The sequence below is a fragment of the Apostichopus japonicus genome, chromosome 14, assembly GCF_037975245.1.
Source record: "Apostichopus japonicus isolate 1M-3 chromosome 14, ASM3797524v1, whole genome shotgun sequence".
Taxonomy (NCBI): Eukaryota; Metazoa; Echinodermata; class Holothuroidea; order Aspidochirotida; family Stichopodidae; genus Apostichopus; species Apostichopus japonicus.
This window is the reverse complement of record NC_092574.1, coordinates 23,471,153-23,494,765: the sequence shown is the minus strand read 5'-3', so window position 1 is coordinate 23,494,765 and position 23,613 is coordinate 23,471,153. Positions and strand designations below refer to the sequence as shown.

Here is a 23,613-nt window from a genome sequence, read left to right as displayed (position 1 = left end):
ATATCTTTCACGTGACCGTGTAGAGCGGCAGTTATTCAAAGGGGCGGAGCGTCGCATACAGATACCAGTTCCACCTGCATGCAGCGTTATGGGATGTGTTGGGATTTCTATGATAACATCCAAGTGCGGAGTGCATTGCAGTGATCACGAGCTGTTAGTGTTAGTGTAGCCCAGTACACTAGCTATAATAACGATATAAGCATTTCATCATTCAAGGTTCATTTCAAGCTTTTTTCCTCTCAACATGTTGGGAAAACAGCAAATTTGTTATTCATGTTATCTTAAGTCATGTAATCTCAACATTTTCCAGTTGGTATAGTCGAACCAAAAATGCCTCCCCCCCTCCCCCTCCTTACACAAACACACAAACAAGGGAGGGTAATGCTGGAAAACAAAGTTGGAAATTGACATTGAAAGATCTCATATGTTGGATTGTAATTTTTGAAAGTTTTGATTGAAGGTAGTTTCATAGTATGGGAATACACTTGTTGCACTCATGAAACGAATTCCTTTTCTCGTTTAATTTTCTCAGTTTCATTGCGATGACTATTCTGCATTTTCGACCATTACTACAATGGTGGAACAGTCGCGAAGGAATGATGGCGCTATATGGTGAAAGGAACTCTTACAGTAAGTAGAACCCTCCACGTGAGCTCTGTTATTCTGCAGATGGCAAAGTGAACAGCCTGTGAACTTCATTTATTGTTTTGTATTTATCATTTATTGAAAATCTGCAACAGTTGTACCGACAATCGTTGTCACACAAGTAGTATGGGTCCCGATTCCACCGTTTCACCATCCATCTTATTTATAACCGGTGCTGAGTGGATAAAGGCGGTGGCATTTGAGGCAATGAAGCTTACTAATCGGGAGGTTCGGGGATCGATCCCCGGCCGGGTTATAGTAACGTGGGTTTTTCAACCAAGAGCAATCCACGATTTTCCCATCTGAAACGACTTTCTAAATTGTAAAGATTCAAAATTTAAATTAAAATGTTGAATTGGAAGCCACCCGACGTGAAAGTTGTAATCCATAAGCCAATGCGGGCTTCTCCCACATTCGTGGTCGCTTAAACGTCGTAAAAATAACTACCTGATTATTTTTATTATTATCTTGAATTCACGCTAATATAACGATACATCTATTGGTATCAACAGTTGTTCTGGCGGTTAATTCGTCCACTGAAGAAGCTCCGAGACAGGAGTGTAGAGCCGAGACTTATTCAGAACTGTTGAACCCGCAAACCGTCATCATCCCAAGTCCATCAAAGCGGATGTGACAGAGGAGTGGATCAGCTAGTCCACTGCAGCAGAGCTGGATGATTCAGATGAATCTTCCGAGACCGTGGCAAGGAATCAAATGATCATTTTTTAGCCCATGAGGCATACAATAAAGCCATGTAATTTTAACTTGTTTTTATCTTCAAATTCCTTCCAATAGTCGAAATTTCAACAATTGTGTTACCTTTAGTGGCATAGACTACCCTATATCACCTTATTTTGTTATTATGTGTAAACAATCCTTTTAAGGAGTTTGTTGCATTACAGAAGCACATCAGAAGTGGGTGGGAAGCAGGTGGGGGACGGAATGGACTAAACATCCAGCTCCAGTCTCAGAAGAACATGCAGGACCTGAAATAGTGTTGGATGCCTGAAACATGAGTCAATATAGTTTGACTTATCAAATTTCATTTCGAATAATATAATAGCCGGAAGAAAATTCTCACATGAGGCTGAACTAAATTGGAGGAAGGGAGGGGGATAAGACACATTACTGAGAATTCTACAAAGTATACCGACCTAACGTAATGAACATTTCTTGTTATGTTTGAGGAGACATGATAGGTGAAGATTAAAATTGGTAACAGGTTCCCACCCCAACCCCCCCCCCCCCCATGCCCAACCCACCCTTCTATCACATGATAAAAGCCAACTATCTGGCTGTAGATGGTGCAGAATTACATTTAGTTTTAAGGGCAAGTTATTCGGAACTACATATCTGTCTCAAGGAAATTGGGTTGGGTGAGGGGGAGCAGAATGCTTTGTGACAAACAGAGCCTGTGGTGAAATGCGTCAATTATGGGATACTAAGGTTACAATAATCAGGGGGGTTTTAATTTCTTGGGCAGTCGAACAATTGGCTTTGACTTTTGTTAAGTTGTAGATAAAGGACCTCCACACTATTTGGAGAGGGATGTAGGGGTGGGTGCTAATAAATATCACATGATACTTTTTCCGACCCGTCCGATATGCTGCAAAGTAAGATTGCATAAAAATGTACCCAAAAGGGCGAAGAGAGAACTTAAAAACGGAAAAGAAGAAGACAACAGAAAACACAAACTCAAAATAGTCTAAGCTGTTTTCTTCTTGTTGTTTCCATCCATTTTGATTTGTTTCAAAACCTTTGCATTTGTCAATGAAAATTTTGTTTTTCAATTAGTCAAAGATGACAGATGGAATGTGACAAAGACAAAAGCTGCTCATTACGCCTAATTGTTACGTTTTGAAAGCAAAGTCAGAGTACCGTCAATGTTAGGTTCCCCGTCGATGTTAGGTTCACCAACAAAGAACTTTCAGGTGACTGTCCCATGGGATCTTGGCATATTATGAGAAATAAAACATCTTCCTTTTATTTTCCTCTTCAATGTGGCACTTGGCTCTAAGTCATGGATATCAGATAGACAGTCTTCTTCACAGCCACCAGATTCACACAGCCATCAGAAAGAAATTGTTTTATACAAAGCCACCCAATGCACACTGCTACTAGTACTGGATACACACAGCTCACAGCCACCATATAAACACAGCTCACAGCCAGAGGATAAAAACTGCTCACAGCTGTCTGACACACACACACACACAGCTCACAACTACAGATGCCTTGAATAAATAGCCTCCATCACAGATTATACATTCAAACATTCTCAGCAAAACTGGTGAAATATGTAAATATCATGCATATGTAAAATATCATGCATATGTAAATATCATCCATCTGTTCTGCCAGGCTTTCTCCACATGGAACTGTTCTCAGTTATCCTTGTAACACCTTCTGCTCTTGAACCCATTTTGCAGTTTCATACTTTAAAGGTATCTTGCAGTTCCCTGGCACGATAATCATATTCCCATACAAATATTCTCTCTTTATTTTGACCTCCTCCAGATGGTTTTCTGGCATCTTTGATCTTCCTTACATCATTCCTGCACCACTGGATGTTGGTAACGAGCCAACGACACTTATAATGATCAGTCGTTTCACTTTGGTCCAGTTTTCTGCTTCTTACGAGATGTTCCCTTTCTTCTCTGCCCTCCGCTGGATGAGGCAGTCTTGAGAGCTAACGAGAGGTCTAGCTCTCCCTCTTGTAGCTTGGTAGAATTCTCTTCAACTCTGTGAAAAGTGAAAAATCGATAAAAAACTAACCTCAATGCTGTTTAAAATGTCTAATATAGCAGAGCAGAGAAAGTCTGCGATTTTATTTTCCTTTATCTTAAACAATTGACTTTCCTGTTAAAATTGCACTCATCAAAAATGCGCAGGGCATACTTTGGAATGTGCGCTCTCATTTGACAGAGATGCTTTGAAAAGTCAAAGAAAATCCTAGAAAAAGGTCATGTCCACGTCAAGAATAGTCATGAATCTTTGCAAACGGGACAAAATATTTGCTATTAAAGGGCTATAAAAGTCATGCTATGGTTATGGGTTACCTAAGACAGCCCATCACACCGGAAACCAATCCATTCTTAATTTTTGTTCCTAAATAGTTGCTCAATGCTGGAGCTGATATATAAAGAAAGTTTTCCCCAAGACACTGGATCATCTTGAGACCCATCAGCTGTTAAATTTGGCCTCAAACAGCTGCTTCAGACCAATTCCTGGCGGTTACAAGGGTGAACATAACTGACATCAATATTGATCCCGATGTTAGCATCCTAAATCTGATGTCCCAAGTACTTGACTGGTGACTGAAACCCTTAAAAAGGTGAGTTTAGGCAATTAAAATTCTCCCTGCTGATAAAAAAAAAAACCTCAAGGGAAAAGTAATAGACAATTACATGTTGGATCTTACAAGGGGTTATCATTTACAGAATACCTACATGAAACCAGAAAACATGGTACCGGATGCTCAACCCGCCCCCGCCCCCCACCCTCCCTTTTCCCATCTTACCATACCAAAATGCATCACCACCTACCTGTTGTGTACTGGTTCAGATCCAATGACAACTGTTTCTTCCTCTTCACTGTCACTCTCCATGGCTTTTACTTCTGAAAAGCAAAGATTTACAATAAATAACATAAAAATTTTGTTATTAGAGACACTTAAAAGGCATATTTAAACAGTGACTAAAATATAAAGCTACTAGTACTTTCTCAATAAAATTCATGCAATTTTGGTTTCACCATTTCAAAGTCACAATTTTCATCACTTTTGCAAATCCATGGTTATTCAACCACAGTACTTTCCTCCATTTTGAAATTTCCACTGCTCCATGTGTTAGCTTGTACAATTGTAACCCTGCCAGAGTGGATCCTGTCAGGAATCAGGAAAAATATTCTGGAGCTCAAACTTTACAGGTTTACCTAAACAGGATTCTTAAATAGATAAAGGGTTTGTTAGTACACAAAACAGAGTCCATAAAACTTCTCTCCAGTTTTCATATGTTACAATTTGTATTGGATGTGAAGGGTGGGGGGGGGGCAGGGCAGGGGCTGGAGGAACTTACTAACAACAATGTGCATGTTCTCACCTGCTTTGTATTTTGGTTTATCTAGAGGTTCTTCTGGCAGCTCTTGTTTTCCTCCCCGTTTATCATCTGCCTCTGTTGTGGCTTTCTCCTCCATAATAGTGTCCTGTCCATTGTCGTCGCTGTCTTCTGTCGGCACACCCCAGGTATTTCGGAGACCCTCCCCGATGGTACCAACACCTGGCGAATCAATCTTTACGTCACTGTAAAATAATAATAATAATAATAATAATCATAATACATACCTCTCTTACAATATCTAATGAAGCTCTATACAAAAATTGAAACCACTAAGTTGCACTAGTAGTAACATCTGGTGGTATGACAGTATGACTGATGTATCATTAGGGAAGACCCAATCAAGGATATGCAGTAGTCACCATAGCAACCGAATAATACTACTGTCGTTATATAGGTAAAAGTCAAACATGCTCAACCGATATCTGGATATCCTAGAAAGGGCTAAAACCATCAGAAAATCATTGAAGCTGTTTGTCCTGCTGCACAATCTTTGTTGTTACAATCAAAGATGTTACAATTCAATTCAGTTTACTGCTTCTTTTTTAAATTTCATTTTAACGATTTTAAGTCAAGTCAAGTCAAGTCATACCAAGTTAATGTTTTCTGACTGTCGAGTTGAATCAATGACTCAAGTTATTGCATCATCTCTACAGGGAAAATACTGATGGACTTGTTTGAGTCACTTAGCTTCTGACACCTGTTATGATGCAGCATGTTACTTTAAGAGTTTGCCACGCTAGATGCTGTTATGTACGTTTTAAGCGGTTATGTATTATGATGCTTATTTGTAAGCGTAGAGCACAATCAAGTTACGGTCGAGTACCCTTATAGAATGGTATAAATTAGTTTCCAAGGAGTGGTTGGCTCTCTTCTCCTAGTGGCACCAGCTTGTGTGTCACGCCACATTAAAATAACTACAAGGTCTGCCTTCCCCTGAAGATCCACCTTTCCGTTCCGGCCTTTTTTTATACTACCAACCCGTCTGTGTTTGACTCTTACTGCCTTCTCTTTTGCTACCGCCTTTTTGGACCTCTTCTCTTTTGGACATATTCTCTTCCTGAACTGTTATTAACTTTACGCTTCCTGAAGCTTCTGGACACACCCTCTATATAACTTTAAGCGATCGCCGACTTCCCTGGGATGTGACACCCCGATGAGGAGCCCAGCAGCAGCCAGCCAACCAGAGGTACCTCTGCGCGCTTAGTGAACTTTACCGTACCGGTACCTAATTTATTTATTTATGTTAAGTTGTTTGTTTTCACCAAGAGACACTGATTAGATTCATTTTAAGACTACCTCTCTTATCTACTTTCTTGTGTTTGTTTCCCCAATTAATAGTATCTGGAATTTGTAACACACCTTTAGAGGTCGTCCACTAGATTACATCAAATTCAGATTGCAGTGTAGAGTAAATACCCCCATATAGGTAAAATGATAAATTAATATCACCCTCCATCACTTTGAAGAGATAATGAAAAAACAACATTGGCCTATATGATCCATCCAAAAGGGGAATTTTACTCCCTCAAAGCTGGTGTTCTATTCACCAAACCTACACATCTCTCCTACAGTGTACATATTGCTGTTCTATTCACCAAACCTACGCATCTCTCCTACAGTGTACATATTGCTGTTCTATTCACAAAACCTACACATCTCTCCTACAGTGTACATATTGCTGTTCTATTCACAAAACCTACACATCTCTCCTACAGTGTACATATTGCTGTTCTATTCACAAAACCTACGCATCTCTCCTACAGTGTACATATTGCTGTTCTATTCACAAAACCTACACATCTCTCCTACAGTGTACATATTGCTGTTCTATTCACCAAACCTATGCATCTCTCCTACAGTGTACATATTGCTGTTCTATTCACAAAACCTACGCATCTCTCCTACAGTGTACATATTGCTGTTCTATTCACCAAACCTACGCATCTCTCCTACAGTGTACATATTGCTGTTCTATTCACAAAACCTACGCATCTCTCCTACAGTGTACATATTGCTGTTCTATTCACCAAACCTACGCATCTCTCCTACAGTGTACATATTGCTGTTCTATTCACAAAACCTACGCATCTCTCCTACAGTGTACATATTGCTGTTCTATTCACCAAACCTACACATCTCTCCTACAGTGTACATATTGCTGTTCTATTCACAAAACCTACACATCTCTCCTACAGTGTACATATTGCTGTTCTATTCACCAAATCTACACATCTCTCCTACAGTGTACATATTGCTGTTCTATTCACAAAACCTACACATCTCTCCTACAGTGTACATATTGCTGTTCTATTCACAAAACCTACACATCTCTCCTACAGTGTACATATTGTTGTTTCTATTCACTAAACCTACACATCTCTCCTACAGTGTACATATTGCTGTTCTATTCACCAAATCTACACATCTCTCCTACAGTGTACATATTGCTGTTCTATTCACAAAACCTACACATCTCTCCTACAGTGTACATATTGCTGTTCTATTCACTAAATCTACACATCTCTCCTACAGTGTACATATTGCTGTTCTATTCACAAAACCTACACATCTCTCCTACAGTGTACATATTGCTGTTCTATTCACCAAATCTACACATCTCTCCTACAGTGTACATATTGCTGTTCTATTCACCAAATCTACACATCTCTCCTACAGTGTACATATTGCTGTTCTATTCACAAAACCTACACATCTCTCCTACAGTGTACATATTGCTGTTCTATTCACAAAACCTACACATCTCTCCTACAGTGTACATATTGTTGTTTCTATTCACTAAACCTACACATCTCTCCTACAGTGTACATATTGCTGTTCTATTCACCAAACCTACGCATCTCTCCTACAGTGTACATATTGCTGTACTATTCACCAAACCTACACATGTCTCCTACAGTGTACATATTGGTGTACTATTCACCAAACCTACACATCCCTCCTACAGTGTACATACTGGTCATTCTTTATTCTTTTGCTACGTTTTTTCAGACAACTAAATTTGCTGCTCTGGCAACCAAAAGGTAAGACCTCAAAAATGTGCCCTGACAAGTGACAAAAGATTTTATAACATTAAGTTTTGAATGTTACCTTCACATAAACACAATACCATTTGAAACATTTCTTCGCCTGATTACAGACCTGCCATTTTGAGTTTCTTCTCTTCCCCCATTTGCCTCCTCTTCTTCTTCTTCATCTTCCATCTCGTCTTCACTTCCACTGCCATCAACCTCTTTCTTTATCGGGATAGTCTGCTCCTCCATGTGACCTGTTGTGATTCGGGATGAAACCTTAGACTCTGCAAAACCATGCTTTCGGCCTTCTTTCCTGCAGAGACAGAATCGGGATATAAGAAACTCGATGAAGTATACGACCTAAATCATTCACTCACAAATGGACAGAAAAGTGTGAAACTGAAAAGTAAAATATCTGACTTTTTGCTAACCATTCATGCAATAGAATGGACAACATGTTTCTAAGTGTTCCAAGGGCGGTGGAACCGGGGGGGCACAGGGGGCACGTGCCCCCCCACTTTTCCTCAGGTTAAAAATGTGCCCTTTTTCTACCAAAAAATTTCTAAATAAAAAAAGAGTTAACAAAGCAAAACCCACGTCGAATGAAATATTTCGGGAATTTTTAAATGTTTACTACCACAGGCGTAGGAGCCCAATTTGAATTGGGGAGGCTGTAACGACTTGCCCGAAAAATATTGCCAAAATTTTTCCCGCGCTACGCGCGCGTTCAACATGTTAATGTGCATATCATATAGGCATGCGTTGGTTATTACATCGCATGCCAATAACATACAATCATTTGCCGTGTTATAACCCTTCCAAATTGGTTATAATTATTGGCAAAGTCGTTACAATAATAATGATCATAATAATATCAGTTTAACCATTGAAAAACACATAGAAAATTATTTTTCTTTCAGTATTTTGACATATTTCATTTGCTGTTATGCATGTATCGATCGCGTGTGCAGGGACTTGGACTTTATAATGATTTCACCTCATTTTGTCTTTTTCCTTGTTTCCCAATTTGCACATTAGATATTGCAGTGCTAATATGCATTGTTTCCTTGAGGGGGGGGGGGGGGGTGGTGGCGTTGATGGAGTGATGTGTATACGCAAATAAGATAATACAATAAGAGTTATAAAGGGTACTAAATGTCAGGCTGCATCAGTCCAATCGAATTTCTGCTAAGTGCCCTTCGACGTTTGTCACGAACGACTTTATTCATTGTACGTGTATTCAGTATATGCTGGTCAGGGTAATAAGTAGGTCACTCGTCGTGACTGACAACTTGTGCGTTTTTTCTCGAAGCGACCAGAAATGAAGGCGCTATTCGGTATTAGCGATCACAAATTTCCAGAACATACGGGAAGTTATTTTTAGCAGGTGACCGGATATCATCGACCAATGAACGGTGAACTATCAGTTGTATCTTCGAGACATGGATGATTCTCGATGTTTTTCCGTCAGGATTCCTGGAAAAGAACTTTCGGGAGATTAAACCCGGCTATATATAAGAAGAGATATTTTCGGTGATGAGGAGTTTAGTTTTCCGACCTATTGTGAAAAGAAATTCATCTGAGATAAAAGATTAATAATCGAAGGGACGGACGGAGGAACCGGTGGACTGTTTGTTTATTAGATTGGTGCGTCGTTTAACCGGGACAGGCGTGACTTCGGCAGAGTTTTTCGGAGTTCACCCAGGAGGAAGCCATCCTTGGGATACAAACGTTGAGTCGAATTGGACCAGCGGGGAACGGTTTTGCTCCTGACCAAGTCACGGGATACCAGCCTACGAGGGAGAATCCCGACATCGTTGTTGGTGACGCAAGGAGGTCAGAACAGCTACGAAAGGAACCGAGAGCTGGCACGCGCCGCGTAAGATAAGTTAAGTAATCTTTTACAAATTTAACGGCCGTACAATATTGTAAAATCTGTCTGTAATATTCCAAATTTCTAGTACCAATAATCCTTGCACAAATCAGTAGAGATCGTATCATTGTAAATATATCGTTTTTGTTAACTTTCAGAAACATCTCGGTAGTCTTTTGGTCCTTTGAGTTTACTTCCCTGAATCTATCTAAAATTTTATTTTTATTGGCTTTGAAGGCCAAAGGAAAAACCCGGGGTCGCAACAGAGGGGGCGCTAGAGGGTGCCATTTTGTATTATCCCACGGAAGTTGTGACAACGTTGGTGCCCCCCCAGATTGAAAGTGCTTCCGCCGCCCTTGAAGTGTTCACCAATAAACATAACAAAGTGACACTCCATAAACTTATAATCTCATCTACTGCAAACCATTCATGTATTAGACTTGGGTACATGTTCCTACCTTTTCACAAAGGTGAAACTTTGAATGTCTGATCTACTTCAAACCATTCAATTCATTAGACTTGGGGACATGTTCCTACCTTTGCACAATAAGGGAAACTTTGAATGTCTGATCTACTGCAAACCATTCATGCATTAGACTTAAGCACATGTTCCTACCTTTTCATAAATGGACAGAAAAGTGAAACTTTTTGGAAAATTTCCTCCTAAGTTTCATTAATGGACTTCAATTAAAATCTTCACATCTTATTGCAGGGATTAATTTATCCGGTATCGCATAGCAAAATACTACACAAAATGGTCAAATTGCTAGACAAGTGCAAAGATGAATAGTAGTTTTTCTTACACAGAAATTAATGTATGTTATAAGAGACAAAGTTCAGAGCCTTCAAAGCTGCTATTGCAAAATTGGAACACAAACTTATTCCCTGAAGTGAACAGTCTGAACACTAACTTATTCCCTGCAGTGAACAGTCTGAACACTAACTTATTCCCTGTAGTGAACAGTCTGAACACTGACTTATTCCCGGTAGTGAACAGTCTGAACACTGACTTATTCCCTGTAGTGAACAGTCTGAACACTAACTTATTCCCTGTAGTGAACAGTCTGAACACTAACTTATTCCCTGTAGTGTACAGTCTGAACACTGACTTATTCCCTGTAGTGAACAGTCTGAACACTAACTTATTCCCTGAAGTGTACAGTCTGAACACTAACTTATTCCCTGAAGTGTACAGTCTGAACACTAACTTATTCCCTGTATTGAACAGTCTGAACACTAACTTATTCCCTGTAGTGTACAGTCTGAACACTAACTTATTCCCCGTAGTGAACAGTCTGAACACTAACTTATTCCTTGTAGTGAACAGTCTGAACACTAATTTATTCCCTGTAGTGAACAGTCTGAACACTAACTTATTCCCTGTAGTGAACAGTCTGAACACTAACTCAATCCCTCCCTGTAGTGAACACTAACTTATTACCTGCACTGAACACTAACTTATTCTCTGTAGTGAACCCTAACTTATTCCCTGTAGTGACAATGGTTAATGTTAAAATCTCACTCAATGATCATTAATTTTTCTTTTAGTTTGATCATCACATATTAAGTGCAGGATTAATTCAGAAGTAAAAGTAAAAGTCACTTCCTACTGCTTGACAAAATAGGTTTATCAAATCCCCAGGGATTTATACAGCTGTTATAGCATAGCAATATGTTACACAGTCAATTAAACTGCACATATTTTAAAAACATTCTGAAATGAAAATGAAATTCTGAAATTAAAATGAAAATTTTAATTTTTTAGTTTGGTTACATCCAACATACCTCGCTTGGGCATCATTTGCTAGAGCAGACTTGATGACCTCTGTGATCTCCGAGACTTTAACAATAGCTATCTGGCAACACCTCGAGAGCTGAAAGACAACATCAAACAGTTCAGGTCTTGTGGACCCATTTTATGTGTGAAGTTATGATAAAGCAGTTTGGAGACCAGAACCAGTACTGACCTGTTAGCCTAATATCTGTAATACTGTCAATTCCCACTATGGACACTGGCTATCTTAATGCAGCTGGTTGCGTTGGTATGGTAACATCTCCAGAAATATATTACAGTTGAGCACAAACTATATTATTACCTTGCGGCATTGACATCTCAAGATGTACTCATTTGAACACTAAGAATACAAACAAACACCGTGTGACAAGCCTTTTCTTTTCTCTTACATTAAGCCTTCATTTTTCCCTAAGCTTTCCCTTGTTCAGAGAATTATGTTGTATAATTGTCACACCCATTCCTGCTCCAGTGGCTGCTATTTACTCTCACCATCTAATCAGCGAGAGTGTTACTATGATTGCACCCCATTCATTACCACTGTAATGCAGCAATGGTGAAGGAATTAATTTCAATGAACCCAGATTTACAAACAGGTAACACCAAATCCACAGAAGACTCCGCTCAACAACACTGCAGAGCACCAAAAGGTCAAGATAATCTGATTCCTGGTGAGGGGTTTGAACCTAGAACCTAGAGGCTGTTGGGTGGACACTCCAATTGCTACCCAATTCTGAATAGGTCAAGAGAATCTGATTCCTGGTGAGGGTTTGAACCTAGAGGCTGTTGGTTGTACACTCTATCTGCTACACCAATTCTGAATAGGTCAAGAGAATCTGATTCCTGGTGAGGGTTTGAACCTAGAACCTAGAGGCTGTTGGTTGTACACTCTATCTGCTACACCAATTCTGAATAGGTCAAGAGAATCTGATTCCTGGTGAGGGTTTGAACCTAGAACCTAGAGGCTGTTGGTTGTACACTCTATCTGCTACACCAATTCTGAATAGGTCAAGATAATCTGATTCTTAGTGAGGGTTTGAACCTAGAGGCTGTTGGGTGGACATTCTAACTGCTACACCAATTCTGAATAAGTCAAGAGAATCTGATTCCTGGTAAGGGTTTGAACCTAGAACCTTGAGGCTGTTGGTTGGACACTCGAACTGCTACACCAATTCTGAATAGGTCAAGAGAATCTGATTCCTGGTGAGGGTTTGAACCTAGAACCTAGAGGCTGTTGGTTGTACACTCTATCTGCTACACCAATTCTGAATAAGTCATGAGAATCTGGTTCCTGGTGAGGGTTGGAACCTAGAGGCTGTTGGTTGGACACCCTTACTGTTACACCAATTCTGAATAGGTCAAGGTTTGAAGTAAGTAAGTCAACTTTATTGAATCCTTTTTATTAGAACCTGGAGGCTGTTTGTTGGATAGTCTAACTGCAACACCATGCCTTCAGTTAAGGCTGTTTCATACCGAACACTGCATTTGTTTATTTGAGTGAATATCATTCCTAAAAACAAGGCTAGGCATGTGTACATATGCTATGAAGATACGTTAGGCCTAATCTGTGTATTTGTTTCTCACATCTGTCATGACCTAATTGCAAACAAACTAACAAAACATTTTGTGCACAAGTGTTTATGTGACAGTGTTAGGTGCCAACACTTTCTCCAAGAGTCAGATGGAAGCAAAGTAACCCCCCCCCCCCTTTATAAAAGATATTTTTGTATAAAAGATCATAATTATCAAGATGGAAAACAGTTTCTAGGAAGGTCAGGACATACCTGATCCTTTAATAGAAGCATACTGCCTGTCATCTGTACTGTACACAGCTCTCTATGAATATTCATACAGACAACCATTGTACCATCCATGACACTTTCTTCTCTATCAGATGGATCAACCAGCAAATATTTCCTGCAAAAATATAAAATCAGAAAATAAATACTGTCTAGTTCATCTTACACCCCTGCCCCCCCCCCCCTCCTGCCCAAATATGTCACCACTGCAATATGTAAATCCTAGTTACAGTACAACATGTCATCAATCCCACTTTACTGGCTGTACTTTCTTGAGCAATTATCCATTATCTTTGGAAAATAATTGGGGTAAACCAAATAGGGATTTATCTTAGATATAAGCAAAGAAACTAGTAAACAAATAAAACCCTTGACTGTTGGCATGTGAAAAACTAATACAATCAGAATTGAAATGGAAGCAATTCTATAGTTCAAGAAATTTCCTTTCAGGAAATAATTTTATTATGCAATCAATTGATGCTGGTCTTATAAAATCTTTCTACACCGAGATAAATGCCATGTAGCAATACAAATAAAACAAGATATTTAACCTTGCTACTCCAATATGACATTGAGGTTATAACTCAAAATATTAATTTGAGCATTTTGTTTCATAATAAATGGCACCCCTAGAGCATCTGTTCAAATTATTCTACCATAAGCATGACACTGATACTACTGTGTGTGTAGAAGACAAAGAAATTGCATGCAGAGCAGTGTATGGCACTATGTTGCTAAGAGTAAACAATTCCAAGGTTATTGTGCTTGCTCAAACTATTGCACAACAGATATGAATCGATTCAGATTTTTCCAGTTTGCACAGTGGGTGGGTGCAGTGCCAAAGATCGTACGTAAGGGTTCAAAGGATAGTCCAGGGGGATCAAAGGATAGTCCAGGGGATTAAAGGATAGTCCAGGGGGTTCACAGGATAGTACAGGTGTTCAAAGGATAGTCCAGGGGTTCAAAGGATAGTCCAGGTGATGATTTATTTGTTGACATGAAAGCGGAGCATATTCTAAGAATCCTGATCAAATTTCCCAATCAATTCCTACAAAGTGTTTTGGTAATTTGATATTGTCACAAACTGTACCATAAGTGAGCATCCGTAGCAGCGAAACGGTTTGTTTCCCTTTATATTTCAATTTAATTTCTTTCAACTTGGATTGGATAGGGTTTCCATGGGATGTGAAGTTAACATTGCACCGGTGACTGTAGTGGATTCATATTAAGACATATCCCGAAAGTAAGAACTGTGTCAGTGTGCTTCTGTGACATCACACCTGTTCGCTTCAAGGTCACTTCAGATATGTGATAACTTCAAATGCTGTTTACTCACAAACCGTGCTTAGGGACTGAAATAAAAATCTCACGGAGGGTGCTTTAGAATACGTTCCTCTGCCGTAAGTAAAAATTAAACTTAAACGTGGAAATATCCTTTTAAAGTTCTATAGATCTATTGGAGCGCTGACACTTTGCTGTAGTCATAGGCGTAGGAGCCTAATTTGATTTGGGGGGGCTGTAACGACTTGCCCGAAAAATATAACCAAAATTTTTTGTGCGCCCCGTGAGCGTTCAACATGTTAATGTGCATATCATATAGGCATGCATCGGTTATAACATCGCATGCCAATAACATACAATCATTTGCCGTGTTATTACCCTTCCATATTGGTTAGAATTATTGGGGAATTCAATGATAATAATAATATCAGTTTAACCATTGAAAAACACATTGCAAACTAATTTTCTTTCAGTAGGTGCCCGAAAAATTCTCATCATATTGCCCGAATTTTCACAAAAAGTTTTGGTTGGGGGGGGCTACAGCCCCCTCAGCTCCCCCCCCAACCAAAACTTTTTGTGAAAATTCGGGCAATATGATGAGAATTTTCGGGCACCTACTGCAGCCCCCCTGCCTCCTATGCCTATGGCTGTAGTTGCTTACCCTTCCTGAAAGAATGCAAACGTGACACAGATAGGCATGTGATGGATGCTGAGGGCAACCGGTTCTCGATCTTCCAGGGAATGCTGTTGGATGTAAAGGATCAATACGTCATTAAAAAAAAAAAGGGAGATTTATATTGAATCAAAGATGATAAGAGGATATGAGCGAGACAAATTAAAATACTGCATCAGCGATTGTGACATGAGAACACAATGAGAGATTCGAATTGACATAAAACATATGAAACATATTGACAAAGAACTATGTAAACTCCAATACCTTCACAAATTATAACTTTTACAAAAACTTATGTTTACATCAAACAAATCAGATCCTTCCAAGTGTAAGGTTTCAATGAAGAAATGATGAGGAGGATGACGACACAAGAAAACACATCCCTTTCAATAATTTTGTCGTGAATCTTGTCTTCTTTTATTTGTCTCCAAGGTCGATGACTGGTTCGGACTATGATTAGGGTTGGGAGGGGGGGCAGGGGTGTTTTGAAGTAGGCTTTCAGTTGAAGGAAACAGAAACAGAAGGAAAACTACTCGGTCAAATGAAAAGCCTCCTTACTCATTTGCAAATTTCTCTTCCTTAGAATATTATTCCGTGTAAAAGGAACGAGTGAATACTCACAATTGTGACTTGTTCACCAGAGACCGTGACCTCTGGCCTTCTGAAGTGATGGAGTGATGCTATGGCAGCAATGCTGCTGCAATCCAGCAGATTACCATCAAAGTTCAAGGCGTGCAGGTCCACTCGAACTTGCCATACCTAGATCAAAAATAATTATTTTATAGAAATGAATTATGAATAATTAAAAGGAATGATGGAAAACTCAATGGGAAATTTTAGACTAAAGAAAAAAAAAAGAGTGAACTTTGGGTTACAAAAAATGCCAAATTTCTCATGAAATCCCTTCCCTGACACTTTCTGGGTTGTATCGAATGAAACTGAGGCGTGATCCCTGGTTACACTTTATGCAAGATACTTATTTCTGACTGGCGCCCTCAGCCAAGAAATGGCTACATAAGGACCACCAACTAAGTGCTGGGTTGCTCAGTTGGTAGAGTGCTGGGTTCTAACCCAGAGGTCACTGGTTCTAAATGAAAGGGACAACAGGAATGGGGGGGGGGGAGTTTCCCATGACATTTGGTAAAAATATCTTAAAACTTCTTTTATTATGTATATTGTACACAATGACATATTTACAATACAACTGAAATGTTTTACTTTACATTGTGTCATTCTTATGGTTAGAAATTGAGCCTCTTTATGAAGCTAGTTTATACTTTCAATTCTGAGATTATTCACCATCCAACTCACATGTTCTTGTGCATTATACATGGATACTACAGGCATCAGTGGCAGATCCAGGATTTTTAAAGGAGTGTTTTTTTTTGGGGTGGGGGGGGGAATGGAGGGTGACCCATGGTCTTTAAAGCCAATTATCACATAAGATTTCCAAATGGCTGTCCTCCCCCAGAAAAGAAGATTGAAAGTGGTGCATTCTTATGCATAGTTAGACTATAAATTATGTCTAAAATGAGGCCTAAAATGCAAGATTGTGCTAATAACTGTGGTTGATTTTTGTTATTATTTGGTTGAAAGTTGGTGGGGTGTCCACCCCACCCTCTCAATCATCATCATCAACCCCCACAAGGAACGTCTTCTGCGAAAAGTGTCAAAGCAGAACAGGAATATATAAACAGATTTAACTTGAAGCTATTATACAAAGTGTTGTTCTTCAAGACTGCAAGTCTATTGCACTGGGCGCTAGTGCAACACACTGGCAGTATCGTATAGTACTTGGGCCATAACTTGGTATTGCTGAAATATTAACAGTACTTATTAATATCCTCTAGACGTAAATATGCTAGACAGTCTTGTAATGGTCACCCATGTTCAAACTTTGGCTCCACATTTTCCTACCACCATCCATCGAAATACCATTACTACCTAGTTTGGTCACTAGCTGAGATAACAGCCTTGCTGTTTTTCTATTATCCTTCATATGTTAACCTTCCAACTGTAATGTTAGTTTTGTATTAATCTTGTATAAAAATATGGGAAATAAATATGAAATTGAAGTAGTTGGAGATATTTCAATGTAAAAATAACACTGTTGGAAAAATAATTTTGGCTGTCTGAACAACTAGGAATACCTCTGAGATACTTGTTAAACCTTGTTAAAGGGTGGGGGTCAATCATTATGACCTTTATGTTACAACCACACCCTGCTGTAACTGTTTAACGATTGGATAAATTAGATGAACCTATCCAGACACAAAGTCCGAACTTACCTTTACACCGACAACAATGCACAGACTCTCTGTGTCAACAGCCTTAGATTCCCTTACTGATCGCTCCAACAATCTGTTCAATTCTACACCAAGTGAGGACATCCTACCATGATAAATGAAAGAAAAAGAGAAAAGGATAGACATCTATCTCAGAATAATCAGTGGCAAAATTTATTCAAAGGATATTTAGGATTTGATGACAGTTTCCATTAAAACATCTTGAAGAATTGTGAACCTGGATGGGACTGCCCTTTCATTTAAAAGATGAATTATATACATCCTTGATGCCATTCTTAACATTGACAGGTTTGCTCATAATAGGCAACAAAAGAAAACTAAAAAATGCCAAGACTACTCTTTTGAATTTCACACACTCTGAATTAATGCAAATGAGATTTTGAAATGGAAAAGATTTAAGTAGGATTATGCACTGTCTGTAGTCTCAGCAACAAAAGACACTTTAATATGATTAGAGTGAATAAGTGAAACTATTGAGTCGTAACATCTGCCGTAGTTTGTGGTCATGGTAAGCTCTTATCTCTATATATTCTAGTTCTGTCAGCCATCATGACAATGGACCTTCAAAATATTGAAATCAGTACTACCACAAATGGCTTGTTGGTAACATTAATTTGTAACTACCCCTTTCATTGCTCATTGCAGGAAATTGTTCATAGACATGAAGAAAAACATACTTTTCCTCTCTACAGAGCATTTGACCAACAACCAACTGAGCGCCCTTCGAATACATTGAGAATAATTATTTTGGAAATTAATTCTTTGTGATTTCATAAGAAAAGTTCAGATGGTCTAATAAGGCCATCTGCTAAGAAAATAAGCACACCATTGTATAGAACTCTCCATATGGGATAGATTCAGCATTCTTTGGGAAAAGTAATCTCAAACATAATACATGAGGGTAATTTTTAGGGCTGTTTGGTTGTGCGAGATGACTAAATCTTTCATTGGACACCGACAACTATATGTTCCTTTAGGTTTTCCATGGGACAACCACTTTTGTGGCAGTAAAGCACTGTCATAAATTGTTACAGCTGTGTGGACCACATTATATGCATTATATGTATAGCCATCTGGATTGTCTGATCTGACAAACAGCCAATAAAAATATTTGGTCTCAGACAAGTAATCAACTTTCAAGTACATTTAAACAGTCAGGATATATTTGGAGCTGTCATTTTTCTCCATCTGTAATACCTCCTCACTTTAAAAAAAATTGAAAATGAGACTTAAGCTCAGTTTACCTTCCAGGCTCGAATGTCGGAGATGCCATTGGAGAAAGTTCCAGGTTAATATGTAGCATTCCTTCTGAGGGTCTGGCCCCACTTGGTTTGACAACTTCACATGATGTTTGTGCAAGAACTCTACAGTCAAAGAAAAGAAATTAATTAATAATGCAATATAGCAATAATCAAACTTTTCAGCACTTAAGTGTTAGTTTACAATCATGACTTGAGGGAAGCTTCATAATTTTATAAGAAAAACATAATTTGGATTTTTTTGGTTAATTTTAGAGCAAAGAAATGTAGGTTTTGAAAGAGTAAACATGTTTTCTATAAAGGCACAAACTGATTTTGAAAAGTGAAGAAAGCAAATGCTATTGCTAAGCAAAATGACAGATTGAGGCATTTATCCACTTGTTTAAACTTCAAAAAATGTCAAATGTTAAGAGTAAAAAACCTGTTTGGTTGGGTGAAGTTAAAAAGTTACAAACCTTGTTTCTCCCACCTGGACCTCACAACAACCTCTCTCTGTGCCGTAAGTAATCCTTACTTTCCTGTAATCATAGGTATCTCTACCATCTAACCTCTGAAAAACAAGTGTGGAAATAGTACATGTACAGGCTAGTATCCAGTGAATAATGTAGGCCATATATGAAATCATTGTTAGATGCATAGATGGTCATATTCTTTCATATGTGAAAGTGATGGCTAGTTATGTTGCATCATTCATGAGCTTGGCATATAACCCCAAGTTAACTTAAGCCTCCCACAGTCCAAGTTTGCCAGGGCCCAAGACCTATGCCTGGGTGAGTCCTAATAGTGATACCTTTCAGTTCTCCTGGTCTAGGCCTAGCCCCAAGATTGATACCTAGTGTACATATCAAACTTTACAAACAGAATCAATTATATCCTATAGATCAATCAATTTCAGTACCTTGATTCTGGCCTCTGGGAGTTAATGTTAAACAAAAGCATGCACTTTGTTTGTTGCACAAGCAAATATTACATGGCCTATGATACCTACTTAAAGGTAATTTCATTATTTTTCTAGTATGGTGGTGTAAGGTAACTTAAGGTGTTCCCTAAATTTAAGAAAACATATGTAGTTACTGTTAGGAACTGTAGTTGCAGTGCTTGTAAGTCAAATTGTAACCACTTTTCAATTGCAATTTTTAATCTACAAAACCTGAACCGAAACAGCCAAAATTGTACAGTGAAACAAGGAAAGTAGGAAACATTAATTTTGTATCTTGAGATAAATGCGTGGATTATCACACAAATTTACAGAATTCTATGGTCCTTGCTTTGAGCAGTTTGACTCTCGACCTTTACAACTACAAGTATAATTCTTTCGATTCTGGTGGAATCTGGTCTACCCATCGATGAAATCACATAGCTACATTGATAGAAGTAGACCAGCGAGATCGTCATTCCCGTTATATTTTATTAATACATGGATGACCTTACTGTCGCGAATTTACTGTAGGCCTATATCATCACAATACTGCCGAGGGACCTGCACTAGTAGTGGAACTGGTACACTCATGCCCTATATACGAGAGAAGACCTTGTGGTGGTGAATCTTGTCAACTGAAGTGAGAATTTGTTACCCATTTACCTTTCCACTGGCAATGGCACTATTTATGAATTGCTTTTCTGCTGCGGAAACTATAACCTTCATGTTTATTCTTCTGATATTATCCTTGCCCTTAAAATGATAAGAAAATATCCGGGTCCGACTGTCCGCATGAGTTGTCGAATTCGAATTGAAGTTAGCATTTACCTAAGACAGCATACCATGTACTACGCTGAGTTCTTGACAGTACTGTGGGCATGCTGCATGCATGCTGGTATGGGTTTTTATCTGAGTGGAGAGTTGAAACATGAAAAGATCTTGACTTTACCCCTAAGCTTGTGCAAAGTTACCATGACATGCACATGACTTTTTCACTTGGATAAGGGAGGTCTCTTTCAAATGTTGTCATATTTATGGTGAAGCAGCAATATTCTAGCAGGATATTCCATTACTGAACCTCACTGGGTAACAATCAGTGATGCTCCTGTTTTCTCCAACCATGTTTTTACCTCCATGCTCCAACTCAATTTCCTCATATATAGTTGAATATCCATTAGATTATTGTTGACAAATCTATCAAATTTGTTTTAGTTGTTGTCATAAATGTGTACCGGTATAAACATTAACCTGCTTGAGGGCCCTTTTTAGTTTGCAAACACCTTGCTATATTGTCTCAGGGTCCCATGTCTTATCTTTAGTATTCAAAAACTAATGCAAACATATATTGAACAAATTATGGCAAAATAAAGAACAATTTGTGGTGTTGCGAGTTTCCGTTTTGACTGCACGGTATCTGTGGTCATCAATCTCCCTGCTTAGGAATAGGGTTTCTTCGTCCCCGCAGGGCCAGAGCCGTATATTTAGAGCGGTATATTTTTTATATAAGGCTATGCGCAGAGCGTTACTCGGGCGCCAATGTCTCTCCAGCGATGTCAAGATTATGTAAAATTCAGGGAGTTGTTTGGGTAATTATTAGCAACTCCGTGGCATAATGCAAATCGAGGGCGCTAATCACTATTAAGTGATTTCACAGTGCTGTACCTAACCTGTTAATTTCGTAAATCATACCAGGGGCGGTGGACCATGTAGGGCACAAGGGGCACGTACCCGACAGTTTTGTGAAAAGTTCAAACTTGACCTATTTCGAAAAGTAAACAATGCATTTGTAGTACGGAATACATAGAAGTTTTAATTGTTGGAACGATTTGAGGTAACTTTGTGGTTGGCCCTGTCAACATAAAATTAAAAACCTTTCTCATGCACCTCGATTTTTCATATCACATATCATATATCATATATCGACTATCACATATCATACATGACATATCATGTATAATATCTTGAAGTTTTATTGCTTTGGTTAAAATTATTGCTTTGCTCATTTTTGACGGAAGGGTATCTACAAATGGTGTTTCCTCACTAATACAAACAAAGAGACTCGTTATCAGAAAATAGCTGAATTGCGTGTGTTCACCATGAAAATATGCCGGTGCACCGAAGCAAAGTAAACTAGACATGACTGTGTGACCAAAGTGACACGGACCCAGCCATTTATCCTTTCATGACCTTTGACCCTAAATTTGTGTATACCTCATAGACACTGGTGAAAAGCACTGCATAATGTGTTAGTCGCATTATCATAGGCATCGGAGTAAATTAAATCATTGACACCTAGATGACCGCATTTGACCTTTGACCCCATAACAGTAGGTCTTATGCAGAGGTCAACATCGACTTTTGGGGTTGTTTGTGATTTGACATTTCTTTGACCTTTGACCCCTTAACTGTAAGTTAGACAAAGAGGTCAATGTGGACGATTTTGGATGCCTGTCCAAGGTGAACATGTTGACACTGTTACTTTTGCTATTTGAAGTTATTTGTGATTTGACCTTTGACCCCTTAACCATAGGTTGGACGAAGAGGTCACTGTGGACAATTTTGGATGTCTGCCAAAGGTGAACATGTTGACACTGTTACTTTTGCCATTTGAGGTTGTTTGTGATTTGATCTTTCTTTGACCTTTGACCCATGACCATAGGTTGGACGAAGAGGTCACCGTGGACATTGTTTTATGTTTGTCCAAGGCCAACACATTGACACTGTTACTTTTATCATTTGAGCTTGTTTTATATTTGACCTTGTTTTTTACTCTTGTGACCCCAAATGACCTTTGATCAAAATTTCAACAAATAAGTTTTGTAGAGGGCTTCAAGCTTTATCATATGCATAAGATATATGATCAGGCTACATACCGTAATCTGTAGGAGTAGCGTTTTTTGTAAATTTTACATCTTGACCTTTGACCACTTAACCGTATGTCGGATGAAAAGGTCAATGTTGACTTTTCTTTATCTTTGGTCATGATCTACAAGATGAGATATTCAATTTTGCAATTTGAGCTTATTCTAATTTTTTTTGCACAGTTAACCATTTTGACCCTAGTGACCCCTGTGTGACATTTGACCCCAAACTGGTCATGGCCTGAGGTACCCTTACGGTCAATGATTCTTGTGACTAAGTTTGGTGAACCACGGTAAAGGCATGTACGAGCTATAGCGATTCCTGTGACAGAAAGAAGAAGAAGAAACAGTAAGATACAAGACCCAGCCCGCACTTTGTGCATGGCTGGGTAACTAAAAGATTTCACCTTATAAAGTGGCTAATGACATCACACATTGGCATGACATTCATCAAGCAACGTGTATCCCAATTATCAAGTACCCCAAAACAGCACCGAATTATGTCTTTTGTATTGTTTGGAAATATCGTTCATCATAATCACCAACATCATGAATACAATAAAGATGATGCTTAGCTTAGAAAGAAAAAAACTCGGTAAAGATAGGCTATGACACTTTGAGTTCACGCGCCCGAAGGGCGTCAAGGTGACACAGGGGGAGGGGGAGGACGTTCACCCACCCCCAAAAAATCAAGCTTTCTTCCAAATGGTGCCCTCTTCTTTGGTGGTATGATGAACTGCAGTGACGTGGAAATAAGCTCTGATCGATGGAGAAACGCAGATTGATTAAACAATTCGGCAAGCGTCACCATGTGCCCAGGCGTCCGGCGCCTTTATTCGTACCAACTCGTACCAAGCCATACCGACCCGTCACAACACGTGCCAACCCGTAGCAAGTCGTATCAAGCCGTAGTGCATACGTACCAATACGGCGCGTGATCCGTTTCTATACGCCAACCCGTAGTGGATCCGTCACCGATCACGTGATCATGGCTTACAAGGGAAGCGCTAAAGGTCCTCTATGGGTTGCTATGTATCGTCTCCGGGTTGCCA

The 23,613-nt window shown here is 39.0% G+C and overlaps 1 protein-coding gene and 1 long non-coding RNA gene across 3 annotated transcripts; one reads left to right on the top strand and one right to left on the bottom strand.

Annotated features, from left to right (window-relative positions):
* Positions 1-22: 22 nt before the first annotated feature.
* LOC139979592 (uncharacterized) lies at positions 23-3,286 on the top strand. 2 transcript variants are annotated; one of them, XR_011797237.1, is made up of 4 exons: positions 23-216; positions 533-630; positions 1,158-1,347; positions 3,163-3,286. It is a non-coding gene; the product is annotated as an uncharacterized lncRNA (long non-coding RNA). The 2 variants fall into 2 exon arrangements; XR_011797236.1 differs by having other exon boundaries at positions 1,158-1,399.
* On the bottom strand, positions 2,352-20,522 carry LOC139979583 (exosome complex component RRP45-like). Its single transcript, XM_071990530.1, has 12 exons — positions 20,364-20,522; positions 19,237-19,331; positions 18,767-18,886; positions 17,505-17,607; positions 15,838-15,975; positions 15,202-15,284; positions 13,245-13,377; positions 11,454-11,542; positions 7,923-8,108; positions 4,746-4,945; positions 4,191-4,263; positions 2,352-3,387 (listed from the first exon to the last, which is right to left on the bottom strand). The coding sequence occupies exons 1-12, from the start codon at positions 20,424-20,426 to the stop codon at positions 3,255-3,257; spliced, it is 1,416 nt and encodes a 471-aa protein (XP_071846631.1). The 5' UTR covers positions 20,427-20,522; the 3' UTR covers positions 2,352-3,254.
* Positions 20,523-23,613: the final 3,091 nt, after the last annotated feature.

Coding starts and splice junctions, on each gene's coding strand:
- LOC139979583 (XM_071990530.1), bottom strand. CDS start 20,426: ATGAAGGTTATAGTTTCCGCAGCAGAAAAGCAATTCATAAATAGTGCC. Junction 15,976..17,504: donor GCATTGTTGTCGGTGTAAAG/GTAAGTTCGGAC, acceptor TTTTTGATCTAG/GTATGGCAAGTTCGAGTGGA. Junction 8,109..11,453: donor GCAAATGATGCCCAAGCGAG/GTATGTTGGATG, acceptor CTGTCTCTGCAG/GAAAGAAGGCCGAAAGCATG.